The 22,206-nt window shown below is 46.1% G+C and overlaps 7 protein-coding genes across 7 annotated transcripts; 2 read left to right on the top strand and 5 right to left on the bottom strand.

Moving 5' to 3' along the window:
- Nucleotides 1–1,878: 1,878 nt before the first annotated feature.
- K441DRAFT_691780 (isoleucyl-tRNA synthetase) lies at nt 1,879–5,746 on the bottom strand. Its single transcript, XM_067652505.1, has 3 exons — nt 5,428–5,746; nt 4,615–5,310; nt 1,879–4,514 (listed from the first exon to the last, which is right to left on the bottom strand). Exons 1-3 carry the CDS (start codon nt 5,489–5,491, stop codon nt 1,957–1,959), a joined length of 3,318 nt encoding a protein of 1,105 aa, XP_067510351.1. The 5' UTR covers nt 5,492–5,746; the 3' UTR covers nt 1,879–1,956.
- An 806-nt stretch (nt 5,747–6,552) lies between these two features.
- Nucleotides 6,553–7,891, top strand: K441DRAFT_691779 (uncharacterized protein; the record flags this gene model as incomplete). The annotated part of the gene is made up of 3 exons (XM_067652504.1): nt 6,553–6,616; nt 6,700–7,135; nt 7,233–7,891. 3 exons carry the CDS (start codon nt 6,553–6,555, stop codon nt 7,576–7,578), a joined length of 846 nt encoding a protein of 281 aa, XP_067510350.1. The 3' UTR covers nt 7,579–7,891.
- K441DRAFT_701966 (kinesin-domain-containing protein) lies at nt 7,877–11,951 on the bottom strand. The gene is made up of 4 exons (XM_067653378.1): nt 11,442–11,951; nt 9,692–11,392; nt 9,184–9,636; nt 7,877–9,133 (listed from the first exon to the last, which is right to left on the bottom strand). The coding sequence occupies exons 1-4, from the start codon at nt 11,910–11,912 to the stop codon at nt 8,189–8,191; spliced, it is 3,570 nt and encodes a 1,189-aa protein (XP_067510349.1). The 5' UTR covers nt 11,913–11,951; the 3' UTR covers nt 7,877–8,188.
- A 121-nt stretch (nt 11,952–12,072) lies between these two features.
- On the top strand, nt 12,073–14,456 carry K441DRAFT_599817 (uncharacterized protein). Its single transcript, XM_067645165.1, has 2 exons — nt 12,073–12,530; nt 12,603–14,456. The coding sequence occupies exons 1-2, from the start codon at nt 12,470–12,472 to the stop codon at nt 14,135–14,137; spliced, it is 1,596 nt and encodes a 531-aa protein (XP_067510348.1). The 5' UTR covers nt 12,073–12,469; the 3' UTR covers nt 14,138–14,456.
- A 91-nt stretch (nt 14,457–14,547) lies between these two features.
- On the bottom strand, nt 14,548–15,025 carry K441DRAFT_624863 (subtilisin-like protein; the record flags this gene model as incomplete). The annotated part of the gene is made up of 2 exons (XM_067646090.1): nt 14,548–14,633; nt 14,732–15,025. Coding segments are annotated over 2 exons (339 nt in total), but the record flags the coding sequence as incomplete, so codon positions are not given.
- Nucleotides 15,026–15,334: 309 nt separating this feature from the next.
- On the bottom strand, nt 15,335–16,102 carry K441DRAFT_5344 (uncharacterized protein; the record flags this gene model as incomplete). Its single annotated transcript, XM_067642325.1, has 1 exon — nt 15,335–16,102. The coding sequence occupies exon 1, from the start codon at nt 15,672–15,674 to the stop codon at nt 15,336–15,338; it is 339 nt and encodes a 112-aa protein (XP_067510345.1). The 5' UTR covers nt 15,675–16,102.
- On the bottom strand, nt 15,702–16,007 carry K441DRAFT_672456 (uncharacterized protein; the record flags this gene model as incomplete). Its single annotated transcript, XM_067650552.1, has 1 exon — nt 15,702–16,007. One exon carries the CDS (start codon nt 16,005–16,007, stop codon nt 15,702–15,704), a length of 306 nt encoding a protein of 101 aa, XP_067510346.1.
- Nucleotides 16,103–22,206: the final 6,104 nt, after the last annotated feature.

The raw sequence follows: 22,206 nt of genomic DNA, 5'->3' as shown, positions 1-22,206 counted from the left end.
AGCTTCTAGTAATTAGCGAGGCAGCTAACTGGCCGTAGGACCCTATATACACAGCTGTCGACTAAGTAGGTTTTCTAATACCTGCTTCTAGTATAAGAATATTCTCCGACTTGTAATTAGTGTTACTATTAGTATAGAGCTAGAGGGCTAGAGCCTACTAGGAAATAGTTATAAAGATCTTAAAGAAGCTCTAGCTAAATAATATCACGCTATACTAGATTTTAGGCCATTTAAGATTTGTAGGAAATAAGAAGGCTAATAAGCTTATTAAAGCAGCAACAAGATTAGAGAGTAAAGAGCCACTATAGAGAGACGGCCTCCTATAGTACCTTATAACGTAAGCCTTAAAAAGAGCTAAGATAATAATAGAACCGCTTCTATTAGGAAGATCTAATACGGGTAAGTTTATAAGGAAGATTAACGTAGCACTCCACCTTAGAAAGGCTGTAGGATTATACTAGTAGCTAATTAGCCTAGAAGCTACTATCCTTACGCAGCTATAGACTGGCAAGTCATTTCTAAAGAAATATCTCCATAAAATTAATATATTAGAGACGGCGTTATATAACTATAGGCTTATAGAATTAATATAGCACTTCCTCTTCTCTTATAGGAGGTGGGCGTAGTAAAGGATTAAACTAAGAGAGTAATATAGAGATCGATTTAGGGATCTATTATATATATTAGGAGGCTACTTACGTAGACAAAAAGGAGGTAGGAGTATTAACGGCCCAATTAAGCGCTAGAAGCCAGATATTAGCGTAGTTAAAGCTATAATTAAATTTATAAAGGAGACCGGATGTTTATACCTAAGCGTATAAGATATAGAGAGTATAGAAGCTAATATTAATAAGCAAAGACTCCTAAGAATTCCTCCTCTAATTATCTAACCAAATATACCGCAAGCCTCCTTTACACGTGCCTTCACTAGTACGTCGCCGATTAAGAAGCATATAACGCTGGAATAGCCCTACGGACATAAGGCGTCAAAAACTACTTATTTGGGCTCGCCTCTAAACTCTAACTTTCTTTAATAGTAATATATTACTTTCCTTTATTTTTTCCTTAGTTAAGTATAGTGTTAGGTAATAGATATATAGTTCTTATAGTTAGCTTCTAAACTAGAGCAAGCATGTTAATGGCAGGAAGTATTTAGTTAGCGCTCTGTAACGGCCTATACCCTAGATGGTGCATGGCCATAATAGAATATACATACATACATACATACATACGTCGAGATGTGTTCGCTAAGGCGACTGCCAAGATCTCTGCTTATGGACGTGGGCAAAATCCTAGCTACACGCTTGGAGGGAAAGCCGACTTTGCAACCGACTGTAAAAGGTTGAGAATTGGCATTCCTTGACTACCGAAGATTAAAATATATGTACTCTTATACTGTTTACCTGCCCTTTCTGCTAAACAAGGGTTCAAAGTTCTCGATCGTCAAATCAAACCTGCACCGGCCTGGTGCCTCCAAGCTTTAACTATAGAGTCTGCCATTGAAGTTCCAACTCCTTCAATATCCATATGGATCCATGGGCTGCAGTTGGCTATCTTCATCTTCACAATAGCCGGGAGCAAAGCTGGCGGTAGCCTTGCACATAATTTCGAAGGTCGGTTTTCTGTGGATGTTCTGTTAGGATGCTCAGTGTTCTTCCCTGGTGCTATAATGGTGAAAACTATCGTTCATTGTCAGCCATCTAGAATTACATGACCTGTGGCCCAGGCATGTTATTTCTTGCTCTGCTTACAGCCTATATGGCATTTCGAATCTCTGCTTCCAAATGATTGGTACCAAAAGGAACAGCCAACAGTTGTCGTTAATCCGTAAGGATCATGCGTTTCTAGGAGTGGGATGGATACAGTACGAATTTGTCTGCATGATAAAATTATCTTACAGTTCTATTATACAGTCTATCTACTCATACAAGCCAATACAAAATTTTCATAGTCGTCTTATTCCTTATCTTCCTTTACTGCCTCATCGCACCTCTGGCACAATGCCTCCGGCTCCGGCGCTACAAACCGCCAACATCGGGGGCATTTATGCTGGGTTGGGGGAACCACCATAACCAAACCGGTTCCTTTTTTTGCATGTTTCGACTCCTCGTCCGCGTGGATATCGAAGGGTTCTTCGAATTTCCACGCGGGCTTCAATTCCTTCAACATGGTATCTACACCCTCAGCTTCCACAACACTGACACCGGAAACCACAAAGATACCCGCCAGTTCCTCCTCACGGTTGTCATTGAGAAGGTCTACAACATGCTTATCTGCCTGCTTCGGTAGGGAGATAAGCACCGAGGACTCCAGCCCACTCCCCAATTTCTTTTCTGCTCTCGCACGCTCCTGCGCGGCCTTGATCGCAGTATGAGCCGAGCTCAGCACCTCAATCTGGCGATTCAACTTCTGCATTTCGACATCCGCCACGGGTAAGTCGAACGGCGTCCAGACCACCCGCGCAGGGTGCTCCGAAACGTCTTTCACAGGCTTCGGCGTCCATTCCCAGACTTCTTCAACCAGCAAAGGACAAACTGGGGCGAGCATCTGGCAGAGCTCCCAGAATATAATGCCTAAGACGCGTTCGGCGGAGAGACGGTCGGTGGTGGAGCCGGCGTAGATTCGGTCTTTGAGCGTTTCAAAATAGAATGCTGAGAGATCGTGTGCGATATACTTGTTTAATGCGTTGATGCCGCGGAAGAATTCGTAAGCGGCGTAATGTGAGTGGACTTCTCTAGACACTTGCGATAGTCGATGCAGGGCAATCTTATCTATGAAAGAGATGTCCGAGTCTAAAAGCTGAGTGTGTAGTGTACGAAGATCGAGGGAGTCAAACCCTCGCGTTTGGAGCCCAAGAACACCGAGCAGCCACTTGAATGTTACGCGGTACTTATGTAGGGCTGTATTGACGGCTTGTAGGATTGGTTGGCCAATGACTACATCCTTCGTGTAGTCACTACTTGCTACCCAGAGACGGAGCGCGTCCGGGCCCATGGCGTCGTATGTAAGCTTAGGATCATTAATATCGTTTTTAGCCTTGCCCTTGCCCTTTTGTTTCTTGTGTTTTAAAGGCGGAAGTAGAGAGCCTGACATGATTTCATCCGGAGAGATGACATTGCCAAGTGACTTACTCATCTTGCGGCCATCTTGATCAAGGGTGAAGCCATGTGTGATGAGGGTCTTGAAAGGTGGTTTGATCTTATAATCACTAGTTTGTGATTCATGCGCAATCCCTTGGGCAACTTCCTCTGATTTAGCTTGATGAGCGACATATGTAAGGAGAGACGACTGAAACCAGCCACGGTGTTGATCCGTTCCCTCCAAATATACATCCGCAACAGGTCCATTGCTCCTCTCACGAAGAAGGGTCCAACTAGTTCCGCTGTCAAACCAGACGTCCATCGTATCCTTGCCACGAACATAGGCCCCTTCTAAATGCTCAGGGATCCATGCCATATCATCCTCGGGGTCTGTCCACCAGGCATCTATCCCACGCTTTTCAATAACTTCCATGATGTGACCAATAGTGGGACCATTCATTACTGCTTCATGCTTTCCAGTATCAGTCCGGTACAAAGCCGGAATTGGAACACCCCAGGCGCGCTGCCGAGAGATACACCACTGGCTACGTCCTTCGATGAAGCTTTGAAGCCGCACCTTACCTCCTTCGGGGATGAAGTTGACATCCTCAAGAGCCTGCATTGATCCAAACTTTATTCCGTCAACATTGGCAAACCATTGCTCCGTTGCTCGTACAATAACAGGCTGTTTGGTTCGCCAGTCAATGGGATATTTATGTTTGATCACATGCGTGCCAACGACGTAATCGATGTCCATGCCCTTGAGATAGCTTAAGACTGCATTTGTGCCTTCGCCCTGGACAGACAGTCCCTGAAATAGGTCAGGCTGCTCCGGTAAAGCAACATCGGTATACCTTCCTTGATCATCTACAGGTGCGAAAGCCGGAATGGAAAGCTCGCTGCAGACGTTGTAGTCGTCCGTCCCATGTCCCGGAGCAAGATGAACAAGACCTGAACCGGAAATGTCGGAAACAAAGTCCGCGTGTATGATAGGCTGAGGCTTAGCATGCCTTCCATGGAGCGGGTTACGGTAATGAAGATTCCCTGCCAATTTTGAACCTAGAATTCCACTCTTGACTATATCGAGTTCGTGTCCCAAGACAGATTCAAGGTACTCAATTCGAGATGTCGCCACCAGAAGTTGTCCATTCGGCATATCTGGATTCACGACAACGGAATAGTCCATATCTTTGTGGACAGCAATGGCCTTATTAGCGGGTAGTGTCCACGGTGTTGTTGTCCATATGACAGCATTAAGGGTTTTCCAGTCTATTGATTGAAACTCCCTTCTGAAATTTTCTGAAATCTGTAACGGAAACTTCACAAAAGCGGCTGTGGAAGTGTGGTTCTCGTCATATTCTAGCTCGGCTTCGGCAAGAGCCGTGCCTGATGATGGTGACCAATATACGGGTTTATATTTTCGATATATCAGACCTGAAATAGTTAGAATAGTCCTGAACCCTTGGGGAGATTCAATTGAGGGCAGTAAAGGGCGTAAATCCCTAAACATCACAATTTCAGAGACGGACCTCACCCTTCTCGACCATCTCCTTGAAGACCCCAAGCTGCCTCATTTCAAAGTCCTTATTCATAGTTTTGTATGCATTTTCCCAATCGCCCATAACTGCCCATTTTTTAAAGCCCTCCATCTGCTCGCGAACTGTTCCCGCCGCCAACTGCTTAGCCGCCTCCCGCACTTTGACAGCGCTGAGACGTGATTCTGTCTTCCCATTTCCATCTCCAGCTCCTTGCCCTTTCCGTGCTTGTAATACCTTAATCTCAATCGGCAACCCATGGCAATCCCAGCCTGGAATGTAGTTCACTAGCTTTCCTTGCCCAACTTGGAATCTACAAACTAGGTCCTTCGTAATCTTGTTGAGCGCATGCCCGACGTGCAATGGGCCATTCGCGTATGGCGGCCCATCATGCAATACGAATGTTTCAGGCCTTGGATTGGCATTGCAATTGCGATCATAGCGCTTGGATTGCTGCCACGAGTACAAGTCATCGGTGCATCGTTTTAGGTACAGAGCAGTGGATGCGGGCGTCGGCCGCGCTGGGAAGGCGGATTTGGGAAGGTGCAATGTCGATGTCCATTGTGCGCGCAGAAGGCGGGTTGGAGTTAGCATGGTAGCATTGTGGGTTGCGTTGTATTCTTTGTGGTTGTATCTGGCAGCCGTGAAAATTATGGGATTCGGCTTTTCTTCGGGATTTGGGGGCTTCGGAGGTGCTTGACCGAGGGATCCATCTCAACGGTCTCGGGCTCATCGAGCGGGAGGATGGCTTGTTTGATGGAATGAGACCATCGACGCCCAGTTTTCTCTGCTTGTATGTTTGTGCAACACACCATCGCCAGCAGACAGCTCATCGACTGTTTGTATCCTTCTCCACTTCCACTTCATCTGTGCCATACAATGCCCACCACTATGTTTCCAGGACTTACCTCAGGAGCATGTTTACCGGGGATACTAGAATGTTTACGGTCTCGATGGCTGTATCTCGCAGAGCTGGCGAATGGTTGGCTTTTGAGCGTGTTTCACGGCTTCCTGAAGAGGCAGCTCTTAAACTCCCCTGCCTAGTGGTTGTGTGCGAGGACTTCGAAACTCGAGAAAATACTCCAAACCCCACCCAAATACCTAAGAAAAACACGGATACGAACCGATCAGGACTCTTTAATGATCTTCTTGAGTTTCAATTGTAAAAGCATGAAGAATTGCTGAGTTTTAGCGCGACTCATGAGCTCGACAAAAGAAACGCAAAAGAGTACAACAGTTGTTCCGGATGTGTTCCGAGCTTGGTCAACGTTGCTTCACAACTTATCATATTGTTTCAAAGCACTCTTTAGGATCCGTCTATAAAGAATCATTGATTATTCCAAGGGAAGTGAAGCTATTTTATGATTGCTACACATAAGCTGACTTCGTTTAATAGTTCAGATGGAGCCTATACCACCTCTTGCAATCAACGCATAATGGTCACTTCGTATATATACTTGATGTAATTGGCATGGTGTTTAATTGAAGCCGCCCGATTCCCCTAGTCTCCGTATCTGAAGACGGCACTTCCCTACCAAAGCCTTATGCATATCCAGATATTCTTGCAGCTTCGCTGGGAAACGCTTCGTATACCCATCCCTGATTGTTACCATCAATGGAGAAAAGGCGACCAGCTACCTCGAAAACTGGAGTCAATTTAGATCTCTTCAAGATCGTGATGCTCTTTACATTAATGTTTTCCATGAGTTGGCCCAGGTGTCATTGGGTACGCCTGGTTCTGGTATGGGAACGTTTACTGGGGGAGGTCGTGACCGCTGGCTTTACCCAGGAACTACGATGGAATTGGGATTCGTCAATGGGACGAAAGTCACCTATATGGACTTTGCGAAACTCCCCATTCCATTTACCGGCATCACGAGCGGAGAGTCTTTAGGAGCTATAGTTCTCTACTCCCTCAGGCACTGCAACCAGCCAAAATGCCGCTACTTCCAATACAACACCGACAACATCTTCAGCCGCAGCCAGTACTCCAGCTCCAGGGTACCCATCACCGGTTGCCCTTCAGATAAATAACTTGATTGGCGGTTATTACTTTGAAGGCGATGAATATTCTAATGTCGCAGTCCCTAGTGTCCCGTCCTTCGTTTCTCTGGATTCAGCTGAGATTTCATTTCAAGCGGTTGGGAAGCAGTTTATTTCTACGGCGAAAGCAGCGGGTAAAACTAGATGTCAGCGCGAATGGCGGAGGAGCTATCTTTTCGAAAACACTAATCTCATCGGTAAAAAGTACCCCGAAGTTGCTGGACAGGTTCCGCGCACGCTCGACACGTCTAACGCGACTCTGACCGAGATTGAATCCGACATCGTTTCGAGCGCCTTCAACTCTCGCACCGACGTCAACATCAACTACAAAAACTTCCCCTCCTGGGCCGCTAAATTCGGCCTGCAGCACTATTATGGCGACAACCCCACCAATATCATCCGCTGGAACCTCTTCGACGTTCTCACACCCCTGAATAGCGACAACATCTACATCCAGGCTGCGGTAGCCTCACCAACGTAACCCGGCCATTCGCCGCCGAGGACGTCGTCATCGTAACAGACGGCTACTGCGCGTCAACCTGCACAACCTTCTCGGAGCTCATGCGTCAACAAGCGGGGATCAAGACAATCGCGATGGGCGGACGCAGCCGCCACGAGATAAGCCAAGCCGTTGGCGGCGTCAAGGGCACGAACGACTTCCCGTGGGATTACATCCAGAACCTAGCCCAAGTGCGTACGCGTACGCTACGCCCGAGGAACCCGATGAGCAGGCCTGCTACAACACGACCGAGCTGGGCGATTACTACAACCAGTTGCCCTTTTACCGCGCCGCCATTGGCACCGTGCACAATGTGAACTTCAGAGACGGGATAAGGCATGGCGACACCTCTGCAGATCAGATCCCGCTGCAGTTTGTCTACGAGCCGGCTGATTGCTGGATCCTATATACGTCTGAATGACGGTCGATGTGACGGCGATCTGGAAAGCGGTTGCGGACTCGACGTGGGGCGAGCAAATGCATTGCTGGGAGTGTGGCAACGGATACTACGGGCGGATATGGAAAGCATGGGAGAGGGCTGAAGAGGGGTATGAGGAGGAGAGCGGCCGGGAAGATCGAGAATTATTTGTTGGACTTGTACATGGACTTGTACATGGACTTGATGCTATCATGTTGCCGTAGTCGAAAAACGGGGGATTACTCAGCGGAGCCCCGCTCAGAAGCGCTATACGCATGATACCTATTGAAAAATTCTAATTGAGCACCGAGAAGCCCTTGAATCGTTTGAATGCTCTATAGAATCGCTAGTAGTGGTATATGAAGATTTCTGTGCATGTCCGATGAAAGCATGTGGTAAACTCCATTCCGAGTTTAATGATTACAGCACAGCATAGGAGAACATCTATCAACATAAACTCTAAAGCAGAATTTTAACCATGGCTCAAAACAAGCAAAATTCCTCGAAATGGTCTAAGCCATCCAAAGACTCCAGGGAAGGCCCATACGAATACAACCAAGCAAAACCCCAAGACGCCTTAAAAGCAGGCCGCCACCGTGCGAATAATTCAGCTTCACCCATTCCCATGACTCCTCAGCTTCCGTCCTCCACCCTGCCCAACGCTCGCACTGAAATTCATTGAGACAGGAAGGTTTTCTCTATCTCCGACGCTCAGCCCAACTCCAGCAACAGTCATTCGCGCTCCTTTCTTCATTGGCAATTTGCTCTCCGCCGAATATGACCCTCCATGACTGCTCCCATTGGTGTTTTGCTTTTTCAGTGGAGGCATGGCCGTTGATACATTTTCAGTGGGTGTGGTAGAGGCCGCGTCTTGCGCAACAACGTTAACGTCTAATTCCCGAAGTGAACTAATTGTCGAGCCCACTGTGGCTGAGCTCGTCGAACTTGTAGGACGGACGTTCGATGCAGTAGTTGATGCGCCGAATGCAGGCTCTTCCGTATGCGCATCATTGAATACCATTCCTTTACTCGGACTGCGTGTTGGATCGGAGGAAGAATCTGAGCGCCCACGGAGTCGAGAGATGAGGAGTTCGTGACCTTCGGTTCGTGGGAGGTTGGAAGGATAGGCGTAGTTTGTGCGCGTAGGTGTCTTGCCTGTTGGAATATATTCGAGCAGGGTTTGGCTTTCGATTTCATCTCTCAGTTCCTTGAGCAGTGCACGGATTTCGGCGTCGGAGGCAAGCGTTGGGAGTGTGCCTCTGAGAGCGGCTGTTTCAGCAGTCATGTCGGAATCGAGTGCTTCTACGCGTGCGAAAGAGGTTGAGAGATGATCACCGATGCTGGAATAAGAGGATTGCACAGTCGAGGAGAGAGATCCAAGAGAAGAGGTGTGAGCCGCATGATGGGCGTTATTCTGGTCACGGACACGAGACACGATTTCATCCAGGGAATGGAGCTGTGTATCCATGTGGGACATCTGGGCTGCCACAATACTAACGGTGCTATCATGGACTGAAGTAGTAGTTGTATGGAGGGAAGTCATGTGAGTATTGGCGCTCTACAATAAGAATATTAGTTGGGTCTGAAGAGACATGTGGGGAAGCTTACGGCGAAGTCTGCCTTAATCTTGGTCTTAACGCTGTCTCTTGAGCTAACAACACTGCTGACTAGCTCTTTCGATTTCTTAGACCAATTGTCCATGTCTTGATTATAAGCATCATGAACGGTGTTGTACGCCGCATGCGCAGAATCGATGCCTTCGCTCACACCGATAATCTTGCTCGTCATCCTGCTTTCCTGAGCTTCTGCCGTGGAATTGACCAGAGAGGTGATCTGCGTAAGGAGATGTTGTCGTTCTTCCGCAGCCTTTAGTTTTTCCTCATTTATGACTTGAGTTAACTTGTTTTGCGCAGTGCTGTTAGCCGCAAGCAGAGCCATATCGGCCTGAACAATTTGATGACGAAGCTGATTGGCCTCAGCCTGCTGTTCGTTAAGATGTTTTACAAGATCGTCAAATGTGCTCTTGAAGTCTCGCCCTAGAGAAGCATAGGACGAATGCAACTACAGTTGGTTAGCAAATAGTCTCATAAATCTTCCCAGTGATTATCAATCCCACCTGAGTATGGAAAGCCTCCAGCTCGGTGACAATGCCGGCTGATATCCTTTGCGCAGCGACGGATAAATCATTTAAGCCAGCCCCAACCTTCTGTTTGACGTCTTCCCGTAGTGTCTTAATCTCTTCCAGCACTTCATTCATGTCATCCCTTGCTTTCGCGGTTTGCTCATTCACTTCCATTTCCGATAACTCAAAAGACTTCATCTTCTCTTCGAGGAACGCTTGAGACGAACCTAGCTTCTCTAACTCATCATGCACAAAACTTTGCATACGGGACGATAATCTGGTGATAAGTTGTTCTTGCTGGGCCTGGAAGTCCCCAATGCGGTCCTCTACTACTCGCGTAGTATCCGACACTTGGGATTGCGATGACGTCCAATTTTTGCGGTTCATGGATTGAAGATCAGACTTGCGGCGAATCTTGGAATGAAGACCTCCAATATCAGACGTTGTTTTTCCAAGTGTAGCAATCAAATCTTGGCCAATGTTTGCTAAATCCTCCTCAGTCTTTTCGTGCGCTTTTCGAAGCAATGTTTCTTCCGCTAGATTTTGCCGGGTGTGTGCCAAAACAACCTCAGTCTTTTCTAAGAGACTCTTTGTGCCGTCCAAAACCATCTTTGTCGTTTCGTTGTCCTTCTTGAGATTGTTGAAGTTGCTTGTCAATGAGAAGAGCTCTTGGACCTTGTTCCGGAGATTAACTTCCATGGTCTCGAGCTTGTCACGCTGTTCTTCGCTGAGAATTCTCCTTGATTCACTCTCCGTGGTAATCTCTTCATATGATTCCTGAGTCAGATAGACACCATTCCGCTGCCTCGTTGCAATGAGTTCACTCTTTAGCTTCTCGATTTCAGCCGTAAATTCCCGGAGTAATGTTTTCTTAGAGACCATTTGGTTGATCTGTGGTTTGTTGCGAATATTCTTTGCACGGAAAGCGTAGTCCAATGTGGAAATCGTTTCCTCCAAATTGCTCTTTGCTGGCGATAATGTAGCAATGATGCACGTTTTCGTCCGGCCACCTAAGGAGTCTTGTAGAAGGCGTGTCAATTTCGATTCTCGGTAGGGGATATGTGATCCGCGCTCAACTAGTGCATTGATAACACGGCCTAGAGTCAATAAACTCTTGTTAATGAGGCCAGCTTCGGCTGCGCGCTTGTTCTCTGCTCCACTTCGCTGAATATTTTCACTTCCAGCCAGGTCAACAAGATTAAGCTTGCCGGCGCTTACAATATCCTCCCCAGTCTCTGTTGTTCGCTTTATGTAAACGGTCACAGTGAAAACGGTGTGACTTCGGGAACTGAGATCGTTACATTTTGTGGCCGCAACTTGGCGTTTGTGACTTCCTTCACGGAGAAGCTGAATTCCTTTCGATGCAGATTTGATATGTGATTCTTCCATGCCTTGTACTAAAGTCGAGCTATGACCCTTTTTGCTGTTGTCATCAAATATCTTCAGCTTCACATTGTCGTCTGCAGACAGTAGATCTCGTAGTTCCTCGTTGTACAGCTCTATGAACGAGCACTTTACCGAGTTTTCCGACTCCTCGGTGTCGAGCTTGCTAAAGAGTGAGTACAGAACCCGTGGGATGATACCAGCAGCATCTGGTAGAGGAAGGGTATCCGATATATCTCCGGACATGGTGTATGTTTTGCCAGTTCCCGTCTGTCCATAGGCAAAAATAGTGCAATTGAAACCAGCAAGTACCTTCAATCCAGGTTAATATGCATAGTATACACGAGAAAGCTTTACATACCTCATCAAGAATTGGTACAACAACTTCGTCGAAGATCATGCCTTGGTCGGCCGCAGGAGAAAATACTTTATCGAAGTGATAAGTCTTGTTACTTAAGGCGCTGGGGCCCATTGAAAGCTCAACAGAATTCCCCTTAATACCATCCGTAAAAACGACAACACCGCTGTTCTCGCGCACTTCGCGATCGTTACGGCCTCGGCATCGGACAACAACATTGATATTTGTTTCCTCTCCCCCTTCATTCTCGTAGTCTCGCTCCTTTCTTTTAGTACCCCCATGCTGTGAAGTAGGTGAGCGAGCTCGAGAAGCATTCGTGGTGACTGATGCGACTGATTCTGTAGGCGAAATACGGCCGCTCGTAGCAGGTGTCGCTGATCTGGCGCGCATATTAAGAGGAGGGCGCATGCTGGGAGGGCGCATTGTAGGAACCTTCCTGCCTGGAGGTGGCCCAGCTCGTGGAATGCCGAACATTATGAATTTGGAAATTCGGGGTGCGCTGTGTGGTTAGCAATGCCGTGGATGTTGGTGGAGTAGCGGACGGCTTGTTTGTTTACTTTCTTAGTGCCAAGCTTTCCACCAAGTCTTATCGTTATCGGTCATTTAGTTCGTTCCGAGCACCCCAGGCTGCCTACGTATGGCTGGAAGCTCGCCAGACGAACTCCTGCGTTGCTTCAGTCCTTATTGCAGAGCTTTAAAAGGCTATCTTTACTATACATAATTATCTTACGAGGTGCGTGGGAGTTCCAGGGGAAGGTTGACGCTCTCAAGACTCACCCGTTGCCTCCACCCCACCTTATGCTTGCTAAAGTAGACCACTACCTCGTCCAAGGGAGTTTCAAGCTGCATTGGTGTGCCTCAAAATCGGGTGGTCTTTCTATGGTATCGGGCTCCGATTTTGTTGCGCTGATGCATCCAACCTCCAGTGTCTCACTACTGTCGTCCGCGTGAACAAAGCACGAGGATACATTCCAAACTGAAGCCTGACAGCGCAGAGTTCAACTTAAGCATTTACGCTTCCGTCCGAGAGAATGGACAACACAGAAAACACCATAATGCAGGTGGTTCCAGGCCGTTCGATAGGCTTCATAAGTACGCCCAAACCTTCTAGTTAACTCATGTCCTCTTCTGCCATCGTAATTACTAACGTCCAGTTCACACCAGCTCTTGGGTGTTCTCTCCATGAAATTTTGACCACAATAAAAGCCGAGGTCAAGCTTTACCCAAGATTTCAACTTTACCATGACCAAGACCATCCTATTTCCTCCCCAGTCCACGTCGTATTACCCGAGAACGGGCTGCGTCTGCAGTTCGATGGTCCCGATCAACGACTCCGCCTCATCGAAGTACGAGACTTTGCGAAAGCGAAACTAGTCTACAAGGATATTGAAGTATATAAGGCGCCGGAAGGTGTTGCGGAGATGATGGCGGCACCTAATGGACCCAAGTTTAGGCACATTTACGATAAGCTATTGGGACCTACGTATGGTGGTGAATACCTTCCCCCGACATTGAACAATGAAAACGCGAAAGGAATATACAACCTCTCGTACCCCGGGATTGCCTTCAACTTCCCTGTGCAGCATTCCGCATACTCCCCAAAGAAAGACTTCATATCGTTACTGTCGTCGTCAGCTACTGGACTAGCGACATCCATGGCAATATTTAGCGGCGAATCATGGCAAAAAGCCCGAGGGACATTATTTACTGCAACTCCGCCAAATCCACGAACTCAAAGTCTTGCCGGGAAAGGTAAAGAAAGCGGACCAGATGAGATAGAGCTCGTCAAGATTCACGGTGAGGGTAGGATAGAACTCATCCGGCGGTCCAGCCCACCATTCTGGATAACACTAAGCGAAACAACTCCTCAGGATCTGATCATGGAACTTGGAGCACCGGATTCGACATACAGGAAAAACGACCATCGTCTGTCAATCCACAAGGAGCGCAGGGCTAGTGATGCATCGGATGTTTCCGGTGGGCTATCGAACGACGCGCACGACGATGGCCTAGATTCCGATAATGAATCGATTGTTGGGACGGACAATGAAGAAGAATGGGAAGACGATGAAGATGCGGCAACGGAAGCCAACGATCGCGAAGTTGCCGCCGCGGAGCATTTTTACAACTACTACCACCACGGATTCGACATTCTCATCTCCCAGCCCACGCAAATCTCTCCCGCCTCGCCTACATCCCAACGCCGCGAGGCAGACGAACACGAAGAGGGAGAACTCAGCGCACAACCACTGAACCATCTCACAGCCACCAAAATTATCTTCCACGGAAACATCCCCGGCTCCTACCAATTCAACCGCCATCGTCGGAGTAGATGGACACTCGAGCACGTCCCCTCCGCGCAATACAAAGAGCCACTCAACTCCGAGATGAGATTCGCCGATATTTCCGGCCGTCTGAAAGAAGTCTTCAAAAGCTACTATGACAGTGAAGAAGAAGAGCGACTCCAGCAACGTGGTATGGCTCTGAATAGGGGCTGGGGTGACAGCCCTGGGAGTTCTTGCGAACTTCTAGGCGGCTGGGAAGACGGTTCTGCCCCCAAGAAGAAGTTTGCGAACGCGTCTTCAGTAAATACAGATGCTGGAGACGGTAGTGTGGGGAACGTAGAACTTTTTGGGTTTCCGGGCATGATTTTCGAAGTCCTCAAGAATGGGGCGGTCAGCTGCTTGACTGTTTATTGAGGGTTGTTGTTTCATGTCTGGTCGTGAAGCGAAATATCGAATGCGTTTCTCAAATAACCGATTATTATTTGCGTCTAGATTCGGCATTTGGTATGGATGTGGGGATATTTTGGCATTGCTCTGTGGCGTTTTTGAAGGCTTAGTGCTGCATCAAGGTCGGGGTGAAATGATGTTATGCGAACTTGAATTTACGCCCATGTCAAGAATCCAGTATTTGCTTCAGGCGTCTGTTATACACCTCAACCATATATAAGTAACTAGACTGTATTATGATTCTAGTAGCACTTAAGTAATCTCTGTCAGATATACTTATCTTCTGTCTTGCTTATGGGTTCAACGTTATATTTTGTGGCTCGTAGCTTTGTCCGGAATCACCTGGGCAGCAATTAAAGAGGACATTATGTGATACTATTTCCACTTTAATGTCGGCTCCCAGTCAGTTATTTTCTATTCAATGGTAATATCCACCAGCCAACTCTAACAGCTCTGGGAAAACCTGCACACGAGATCTCAGTCAGTCCTTGTTCATCCTTAAGCTCTTCCGCCAAACTCGAGAGAAGATATACAGAGGACGGGAGGTATATATTAACTTACGGGTGTTCCAAATCTAGTCACTGGATCCCATCTAGGAGCCGTTGGGAAACCATCCGTGTTACATCCATGAGACGACCCGTTCACGGTATCGGTAAAGCCTTTAAGTCCTTTGGAATAGATGCAGGGATTAAGGAAGCCAAGCGCAGGCTTTCCAGAGACGATTAGCGCATCGTTAACAAGAGAGATAATGCCAGATGTTAGGGGACAAAATGCACTGGTTCCACTGATCACGCCTTCGGTGCCGTTCCAGAAATAGGCGAAGTAAAGGCCTTGTGCAGAGATGTCGGGATGTGCATGGCCGCCGACGCGAGATAACCATGGAGTTTGAAGAGAGTGATTAGGCCGAGGTGAAGACTTACCCTTGTTATACAAACCATTATATAAACCACCAAGATTCTTGACGTACGCAGTCACCACTTTATCCTAATATTTCGGACGCGTGAAAAAATGACTAAAACCACTGCCACTAACATATAGTCCACGGAAGAATCAACCGGCGTATTTTAGTACTGGAAAACGAGATTATATTATTTAGATTAGTAAGATACCGGTGTAAACTTAAGGGGAAAGATAAGCCTTAGGTTAATCTAAGATACTTAGCGTATTATATATTAGTATAGATTATATATATAGATAACTGGCCGTCGAAATCGGACTCTATACCTATACGTAGTACAAAAAGTATTGGTCCATAAAACTGCCCAAAGAAATCCCCATAGACCTGTTCGAAATGGAACTTACGAAGGAACAGTAGCGCGTAGAAGCTCAGCCTTGTCAGCCTGAGCTCGCCGTACCGGTATCTTGCCGACACCTTCGAGTCTTCGATATGCTCGAGATAGGATGTAAAGCGGCAGAAGTGTACCCGGTTCTTTCGCAGAATACCTCGCCTTGCCGTCCAAAGCTGCTTCATTAGCAGACGTGACTTTCTAATATACACAAACATCAGAAACAGCACTGGCAAAGAGATTACCTAGAAGATCCAGCCTTTTCCTTTCCCCGGTGAGAACTCGTCGCCCATGGAGAAAATAGCAGCTATGGTAGACAGTGGTACAAACAGCATCGTCAGATTTGTGATTCTGGCCAAACTCATCGCGCTCTTGTTCGACAGTTGCGCTTCCCGTATACCGATGAACTGCAAGTAAGACTGTGAAAACATATCCGCCATCGCGATGGCCGTGGCGCAGGACTCATGGATCGCTCTCCAACCGTCTTGCTCCCATCTCGGGACTGTGACACCAGTGACGACACCGCTATGATCCAGGCCTAACGCAGTCATGTGCTTCGACCTCCTTGATGAGAACATTCATTCTGAATTTGACGTTGACGATGAATCCAAACAGCTCGTGATGCCAACTGCAGAGCACACCTCCCGCGAAATCCCGGAGGTAACTTGGAAGCGCCTTAACATAGTCACCAATTGGGGGATCGACAAGTAGCACCGCTTCACATCAAGTACATTATCAGATGGGGTGCTATCAATGGGTGGGGGGGGGGGCAACGCTTATCGTCCCACGAGCCGTCAATCCCCATGCTCGTAGTCCAGAATGAAAGGATATGGTAGCTTTTCGGGTAGTCGATCAACGGCCCCTTCGGATTATAGCAGTAAACATGGCGATTCACATTAGCATTCCAGGAATATACATTGCTGCCCAGGCTGGATTCTGTGTCAATTTCGATAGGCTGGTTTGAAGGATACCTTATGAGAAACCCGCCCTCTGAGAATCGGCAAAACGGAGATCGATGGTTGAAGATAGGTGCAGTAGACTCGTCCCAGTGAGCGCCAAAGAAGCTTGGGAACCAAGAACTTCTATGTGATTCCGTGAGAGATCTTCAGGCAAGAATAATCTTTGTCTCTTGACAACTTTCTGCCTGGAGCATATTCCTTTCGAGTACTCGAGAACCGCGGCCCTGCCCATCTCACGTTCCGGCGATGTTTGAACTTGCGAATTACTAACAAATTTCGGAAATAACCGGCATAGCTGGCGGTTCAATAATTCGAAGTAATTTCTTCGACACTCCTCTCTAGAAAGCCGTACTGCTTCCGTGTCTGTGACTCGGGTGTGATAGCCGCAAGGTAGTTGCTTCATTTGAGCATCGATGCGGAGAGTGTTTGTCAGTGTAGCCGGAATTTGGAAGCGTACAAAACAGTGGACGGTTTTTATGCCATCTTGTCGACCTGAATCAGGTTGTCTTGCCACCCGATTCAGTTACCTACCCCTCTCGACTCAGTCACCTACACCAGCTTGACTTGATCACCTACTCCCTATCACCTACCCCCCCCGCTGGTCCTGCACCGACATCATGTATATATAGTCTCTTTTCCTTCATAGATCAATCAATACACGAGTTCTCCAGATCGACACATCTAGAAGGCTGAAAATGATAGCGACAGGATGCTAAGGGAGCGGCGAAAGGGAGTGCCCGCCTTATGTTTGCAGATAGCCGAGTGGCTTGCAAGTTGGCGCTTCCCACCTCAGCCGTACAACAGAAGAACGCCACAGTGATTCATTTCGTCTTCCTGATCATCGTAGAACACTGCGAAAACGATCATCTGTCGGCCGTCGGAAACTAAGCATGGCTATCCTGATACACCGAACCAGCGAGTTCCACGGTCGGCAACCAAGACAGTAAGTCTCGCTAGTACTTAACTAGTATAGCTTTACCAGACCCTTGCTAGTATGAGGAGGGGCGATTCGAGACTGGTACCTTTCTACTACCTTTTCTAACGCCCTACTTCTACCCTAAATAACGTATTTTTAAAAATCTAATCGATTATATAACTAAAGCTACTGTTTAAGAATATTTATATAAAAACGCCGTAGTATAAAAGTAAGTTATTAAAATTATAGGTAGAAAGAAGTAGAGTGACTTTTTGGCTCGACTAGTTCGACTCAAAGCGACGAGTTTTGGGTAAAATGCGACCGGCTGCCTATCTAATATTTTATATAATATAGCTACAACGTCGTTATTTAATACAATAGATAGAGGAGCTAAGGAGCTCCTACCTTGTAGTATTTTTATAATAACTAGGCGTTATAAAAGGGTCGAGATACGGCAGTAAAAAAGGTAATTTTGGTGTATTTTGGTGTATTTTGGATAAAATGCGACCGACTGCTCATATCTAATATTTTATATAATATTATTAATTCTATTTATCGCCCGATTCGGTCCCTTTTTAGGTCCATGCAGGCTTCTACCTTCTATATATAGGAAAAACCCCCTAGGGGGGAAAACCTAGGTATATCCTTTCAGCTAGTCTTACGCGCTCCGCCTTCGCCTAGCCTGTGTACCTTTATATAATGTCTGCCTTACGTACTATGCTTCCAAGGTGTCTTAGAAGATCTAGGGGGTAGTAAAAGGGTTTAGTAATTCGCCAGCGTGCCACCTTTAACTAGGTAGGGGGTGTCCAGTCTCTAAGGGACTAGAAGGGGGTGTATCCTTTAGTGTCCTCCTGCTAGATCTTATTTGCTATCTAGAACTGCTAAAGGACTCCTTGGCTTATAAGCCATTGTGCTGCTTTATATAGACCCCTACTTATAGAAAGCATTTGGGTAATATTATTTGTGCCTGCTCTAGCGAACAACTGGTCTTTTACAGTGCGTTAGTTGCAGAATAGTAGTACATGGCGTACTAACTGTGTAGGCCATCCGCACGTATAGTGTGGCGTAATATTTGGGACATAGATGCTTGCTAGCTATGCATTTAGCCCTAGGACCTCTATCCTTAGTAGGAAGGCGGCCGTAGATTCTACCTTCGTCTGTCCTTTGTATAGGGGGAGAGTTAGTATTATCTATAGGGTGATCTATATAGCTGCCCTCTGTGTTTTTGCCGCCTTCTTCCATTGTTGGTTCCACTTAATATCTACCTATCTTGCGATGCATGTAGTAGATCTCCACTTATGCTGGTGGCCTCCTATCCTCTACTACCGTGGTAGTACTCCGCCGGCGTGGCGCCGGGTCTTCGCTTAGTGTTATAGTAGCTCCTATATTTCCTGTTCTTTCTCTATCGTACGTAGGCGGAGGGCTTCCTGGCTTATAAGCTTGGGCGCATTACCCCTTTGGGGGGCCCTTACTCCTTATATACGATTAAGTGTTTAGCATATATCCTTCTCCACTAGGTGGTCTTATACTATAGCTGCTCTTTATATAGCAATTATATCTATATATATGTCTAGTAGAGGTACTACTACTTCGCGTTCTAGTGCGGTACGTAGTGTCCTCTTATAGGCCCCTGTAATTCTACGTAGGTATTAGTTTTATAGTTTAACTAGTGGCTCTAGGGAGCTTTTTGCTAGTAGCTTGCCTTTTAGGTCTACGCCCCAGATCTAGGCGCCGTATAGCATTATTAGCCTTACTATAGCTATATATAGTAGTTATATGCGTCTAAATAAGGGTCCCTAGGTTAAGGCTGCGATACGCAATATTGCTACAAATGCTGCTGCTCCCCTATAAGTCGCTTGTGTAATATACGCATTCTAGTTTAGTCTAGCGTCCACCCATACCCCTAGGACCTTAAGGGTGGCTTCTAGTTTTGCTTCGTAGCCCTAAATGCTTACTATTAACACTAGGTCGTTATTTGCCCTCCTTTTCCTTATAAAATAGATAAGCTGGTATTTATCTAGTGCAAATTTAGCGCTATGCCGTTTTGCCTATATAACGCACCTATTATGCGCCTAGTTTAGTCTAGTGCAGTTTTCTACTGCTATGTTTCCCTATATAATTAGGTTTATATTATCTATAAATCCTAAGGCTACTATTTCCTAGTTGCTCTTAAATATCTCTAGTAGCTTAGATATAAAGAATAAGAATAGGATTGGCGATAGGGGCGACCCCTATAGGATACCTATAGGTATTAGTATTAATTCGCTTTTATAGCCCTTAAATACTATCTTAGTAGTACGCCCTATTAGAAAGGCTTATATAAACTTAACTATCTAGTCTAGTAGACCCTTCTTTCTTAGGATCTATAGGAGTCTCTTATACGATATGTTATTAAAGGCTCTACTTAGGTCTAAGCTGAGTATAGATACTACGCATCCTAGGCGGGCTTGCTACGCCGCCTAAACGCTAGAGGTAATTAGGGAGAGGGCTAAGAGGGTTAATCGCTTCTTTCTTGCGCCTATTTATGTCTATAGTAGTAGTCCTTACTCCTCTGCGGCGTCTTATATACGCTTTATAACTATCTTTTCTAGCAGCTTTCCTAGCATATTTTTAAGGGTAATTGGTTAGTAGCTTCCTAGGAAAGAGTAGTCCTTTTTATTTAGCTTTTTTAAGACGACTATAGTTGTTACTTTATAGCAGTCTAGTAGTTTGCCTTCGTATAGGTAGGTAGTTATAGCGTTTGCTAGTAGTATTGCTAAGGCTTCTAACGCAGCCTTAATTACCTTATTTGGGATCCTATTTAGTCCTACCGCTTTGCCTATAGGGAGCTTCCGAATAGCTTCTTTTATGTCCTTTATTAAGACTATCTGGCTTATCTCTAGGGGTAGGGGGTAGTCTTAGTTGCTAGTGTCCTATAAGTCTACTTAGCCTACGCCTGGGAAGAACCTCTCTACTAATATTCTTATTTTTTCCCTATTATTATTTATGTACTAGTCGTATACTGTCCAATATAGTGCGGGTAGGTAAGGGTCCCCTAGTGTTTCCCCTGCGGCTTATTTACTCCACTTTAACATTCGCTAGAGTCCCTAGTTGTGTAGCTTAGTAGGGTCTAAAGTAATTTCCTTAAGGAACCGGCGCTAGCTGTTTCTACTCTCCTTCCGTATTATCTTCTTAAGCCTATTCTTTAGGGCTTTATAACTCTATTAGTGGTAAACCTCGCCTATCTTACTATACTGTCGCCTTGCTCTCCTTAAGCCTATAAGTATCTACGCTGCCTCTGGTAACTATTCGCGCTAAGCGTATTTACTAGGCTGGGCTATTGGGCAGTGCTTATTTAGGTAGTTACTTATAGTCTTCTAGATATCCTCTAGCGTTACCTAAGGTATTGTTGCTAGCCTATTGGTAATTTCCTAAGTATATTTTTCCTAATTAAGTTTCTAGATGGCGTATCTCTGGCGGGTTTATTACGCTAGTACGTTAACGTTAAGGGTTATCCGTATAGGTATATAGTCTGCAGTTATTGCCTATATATTCTCTAGCCTATAGAAAGCTAGCCAGTCTACTAGTGCTTCGTGTATAAATATAAGGTTAATTATACTCTCTTAGGTTCCTCTTTTCCAGGTAGGTTCGCCTATTAGGGTAGTTAGGGCGAGGCCTTGCGTTTCTAGTTCGTTAAGTAGGTAAGTCGCCTATACTTCTACTATGGCCTACTATCCTCCCCATGCTGTATAGTGTGTATTGAAGTCCCCTAGGACTATTATCTCGCCTTCTACTATATTAATTATTTATTAGAGTAGCCCCCACGTAGTTATCTGGGGCCTATTATCGCTTAGGTTATAGATATTAATTATACTAATTTAGCCCCTATTTGTAGCTATTTGTAGTTTAGCTATATTAGGGCTAATAGTNTNATAGCTNTAGGCCTGTGTGTTAATNNNTTNGCTAATTAGGAAGCATACGCGGGTAAACGGGTTTAGTTTATATAGGAGGTAGTATCCTTTTAGTTGGTACGTTTTACGGGTTTATTTATTATACGCTAGCTCCTATAGGGCTATTATCTAGTATTCTTCTAGGTCTAGGCTGTTAAATAAAGGGCGTGTTGCTCTATAGTTTAAGTGTTTATAGTTGTATTATATTATTGTTAATCCTTTTATAGTTCGTCTGGTGACTTATAGGCGTCTTCTATTCGTATCTAGGGCGTTTTACTTAGGGCCGCTACAATTGGGATTCTTTATTAGGATAGGTCTCTGGCGGCGTTAATGCTGCCTCGTGGGCGTCCTACGGCTCGTTTTACTGCTAGTTAGGCAGAGGCTGCTCCTATTAGGGTAGGTATCCTAGTTCTCTTCCGCTATTCGATTATCCAGCCACCGTTATTTGCCCTGCTTATCTTCTTCTCCTTATATGCGTTTCCCCGGAGCGTGGCTATAATCTAGTGCAGTTAGGCTTGTCTTGTCCTAGTGGCTTCTAGGTATACCTAGTAGGTTCTGCATTCCGCCTTCTACCTTACTCTATATTCTTTTCCGTAATTTATGCATCTAACTCCCTTGTCCTTAGGGCAGTCCCTAGTGTCGTGGTTGTCGGCGCACTCTCCGCACCTTACTTGCTTCCCGCATACGTTCTAGGTATATCCCTATTGTTGGCATCTAAAGCATTATTAGACTTAGACTCCGTAGTGGTATAGCCGGGCTTCATACCAAAGGCTGTCTATAACTACTCCTTTACGGGCTACTGTTGCCTGCATCTCTTGGGTTGGTAGGTTGATTATTAGGGTGCCGCGCGTTTTGACCTTTTGGAACCCTGGTGATTCTCCTGTATACGTTGTGCGTTCTTTGTGGAGCCATGCGACTCTAGTTATAGTAATTCCGGGGGCTAGTT

Source organism: Cenococcum geophilum (genome assembly GCF_001692895.1).
Source record: "Cenococcum geophilum 1.58 unplaced genomic scaffold K441scaffold_1, whole genome shotgun sequence".
Lineage (NCBI taxonomy): Eukaryota > Fungi > Ascomycota > Dothideomycetes > Gloniales > Gloniaceae > Cenococcum > Cenococcum geophilum.
This window is presented reverse-complemented; position numbering and strand designations above follow the sequence as displayed.

Bases quoted from the DNA above. Each gene is read 5' to 3' on its own strand.
- K441DRAFT_599817 (XM_067645165.1), top strand. From the start codon at position 12,470: ATGGACAACACAGAAAACACCATAATGCAGGTGGTTCCAGGCCGTTCG. The intron at 12,531-12,602 runs GTACGCCCAAAC...AGTTCACACCAG, and splicing joins CCGTTCGATAGGCTTCATAA to CTCTTGGGTGTTCTCTCCAT.
- K441DRAFT_701966 (XM_067653378.1), bottom strand. From the start codon at position 11,912: ATGTTCGGCATTCCACGAGCTGGGCCACCTCCAGGCAGGAAGGTTCCT. The intron at 11,393-11,441 runs GTATGTAAAGCT...CCTGGATTGAAG, and splicing joins TTGTACCAATTCTTGATGAG to GTACTTGCTGGTTTCAATTG. The intron at 9,134-9,183 runs GTAAGCTTCCCC...TTCTTATTGTAG, and splicing joins AGATTAAGGCAGACTTCGCC to AGCGCCAATACTCACATGAC.
- K441DRAFT_691780 (XM_067652505.1), bottom strand. From the start codon at position 5,491: ATGGCACAGATGAAGTGGAAGTGGAGAAGGATACAAACAGTCGATGAG. The intron at 5,311-5,427 runs GTGTGTTGCACA...CCCTCGGTCAAG, and splicing joins TGAGCTGTCTGCTGGCGATG to CACCTCCGAAGCCCCCAAAT. The intron at 4,515-4,614 runs GTGAGGTCCGTC...TAACTATTTCAG, and splicing joins CAAGGAGATGGTCGAGAAGG to GTCTGATATATCGAAAATAT.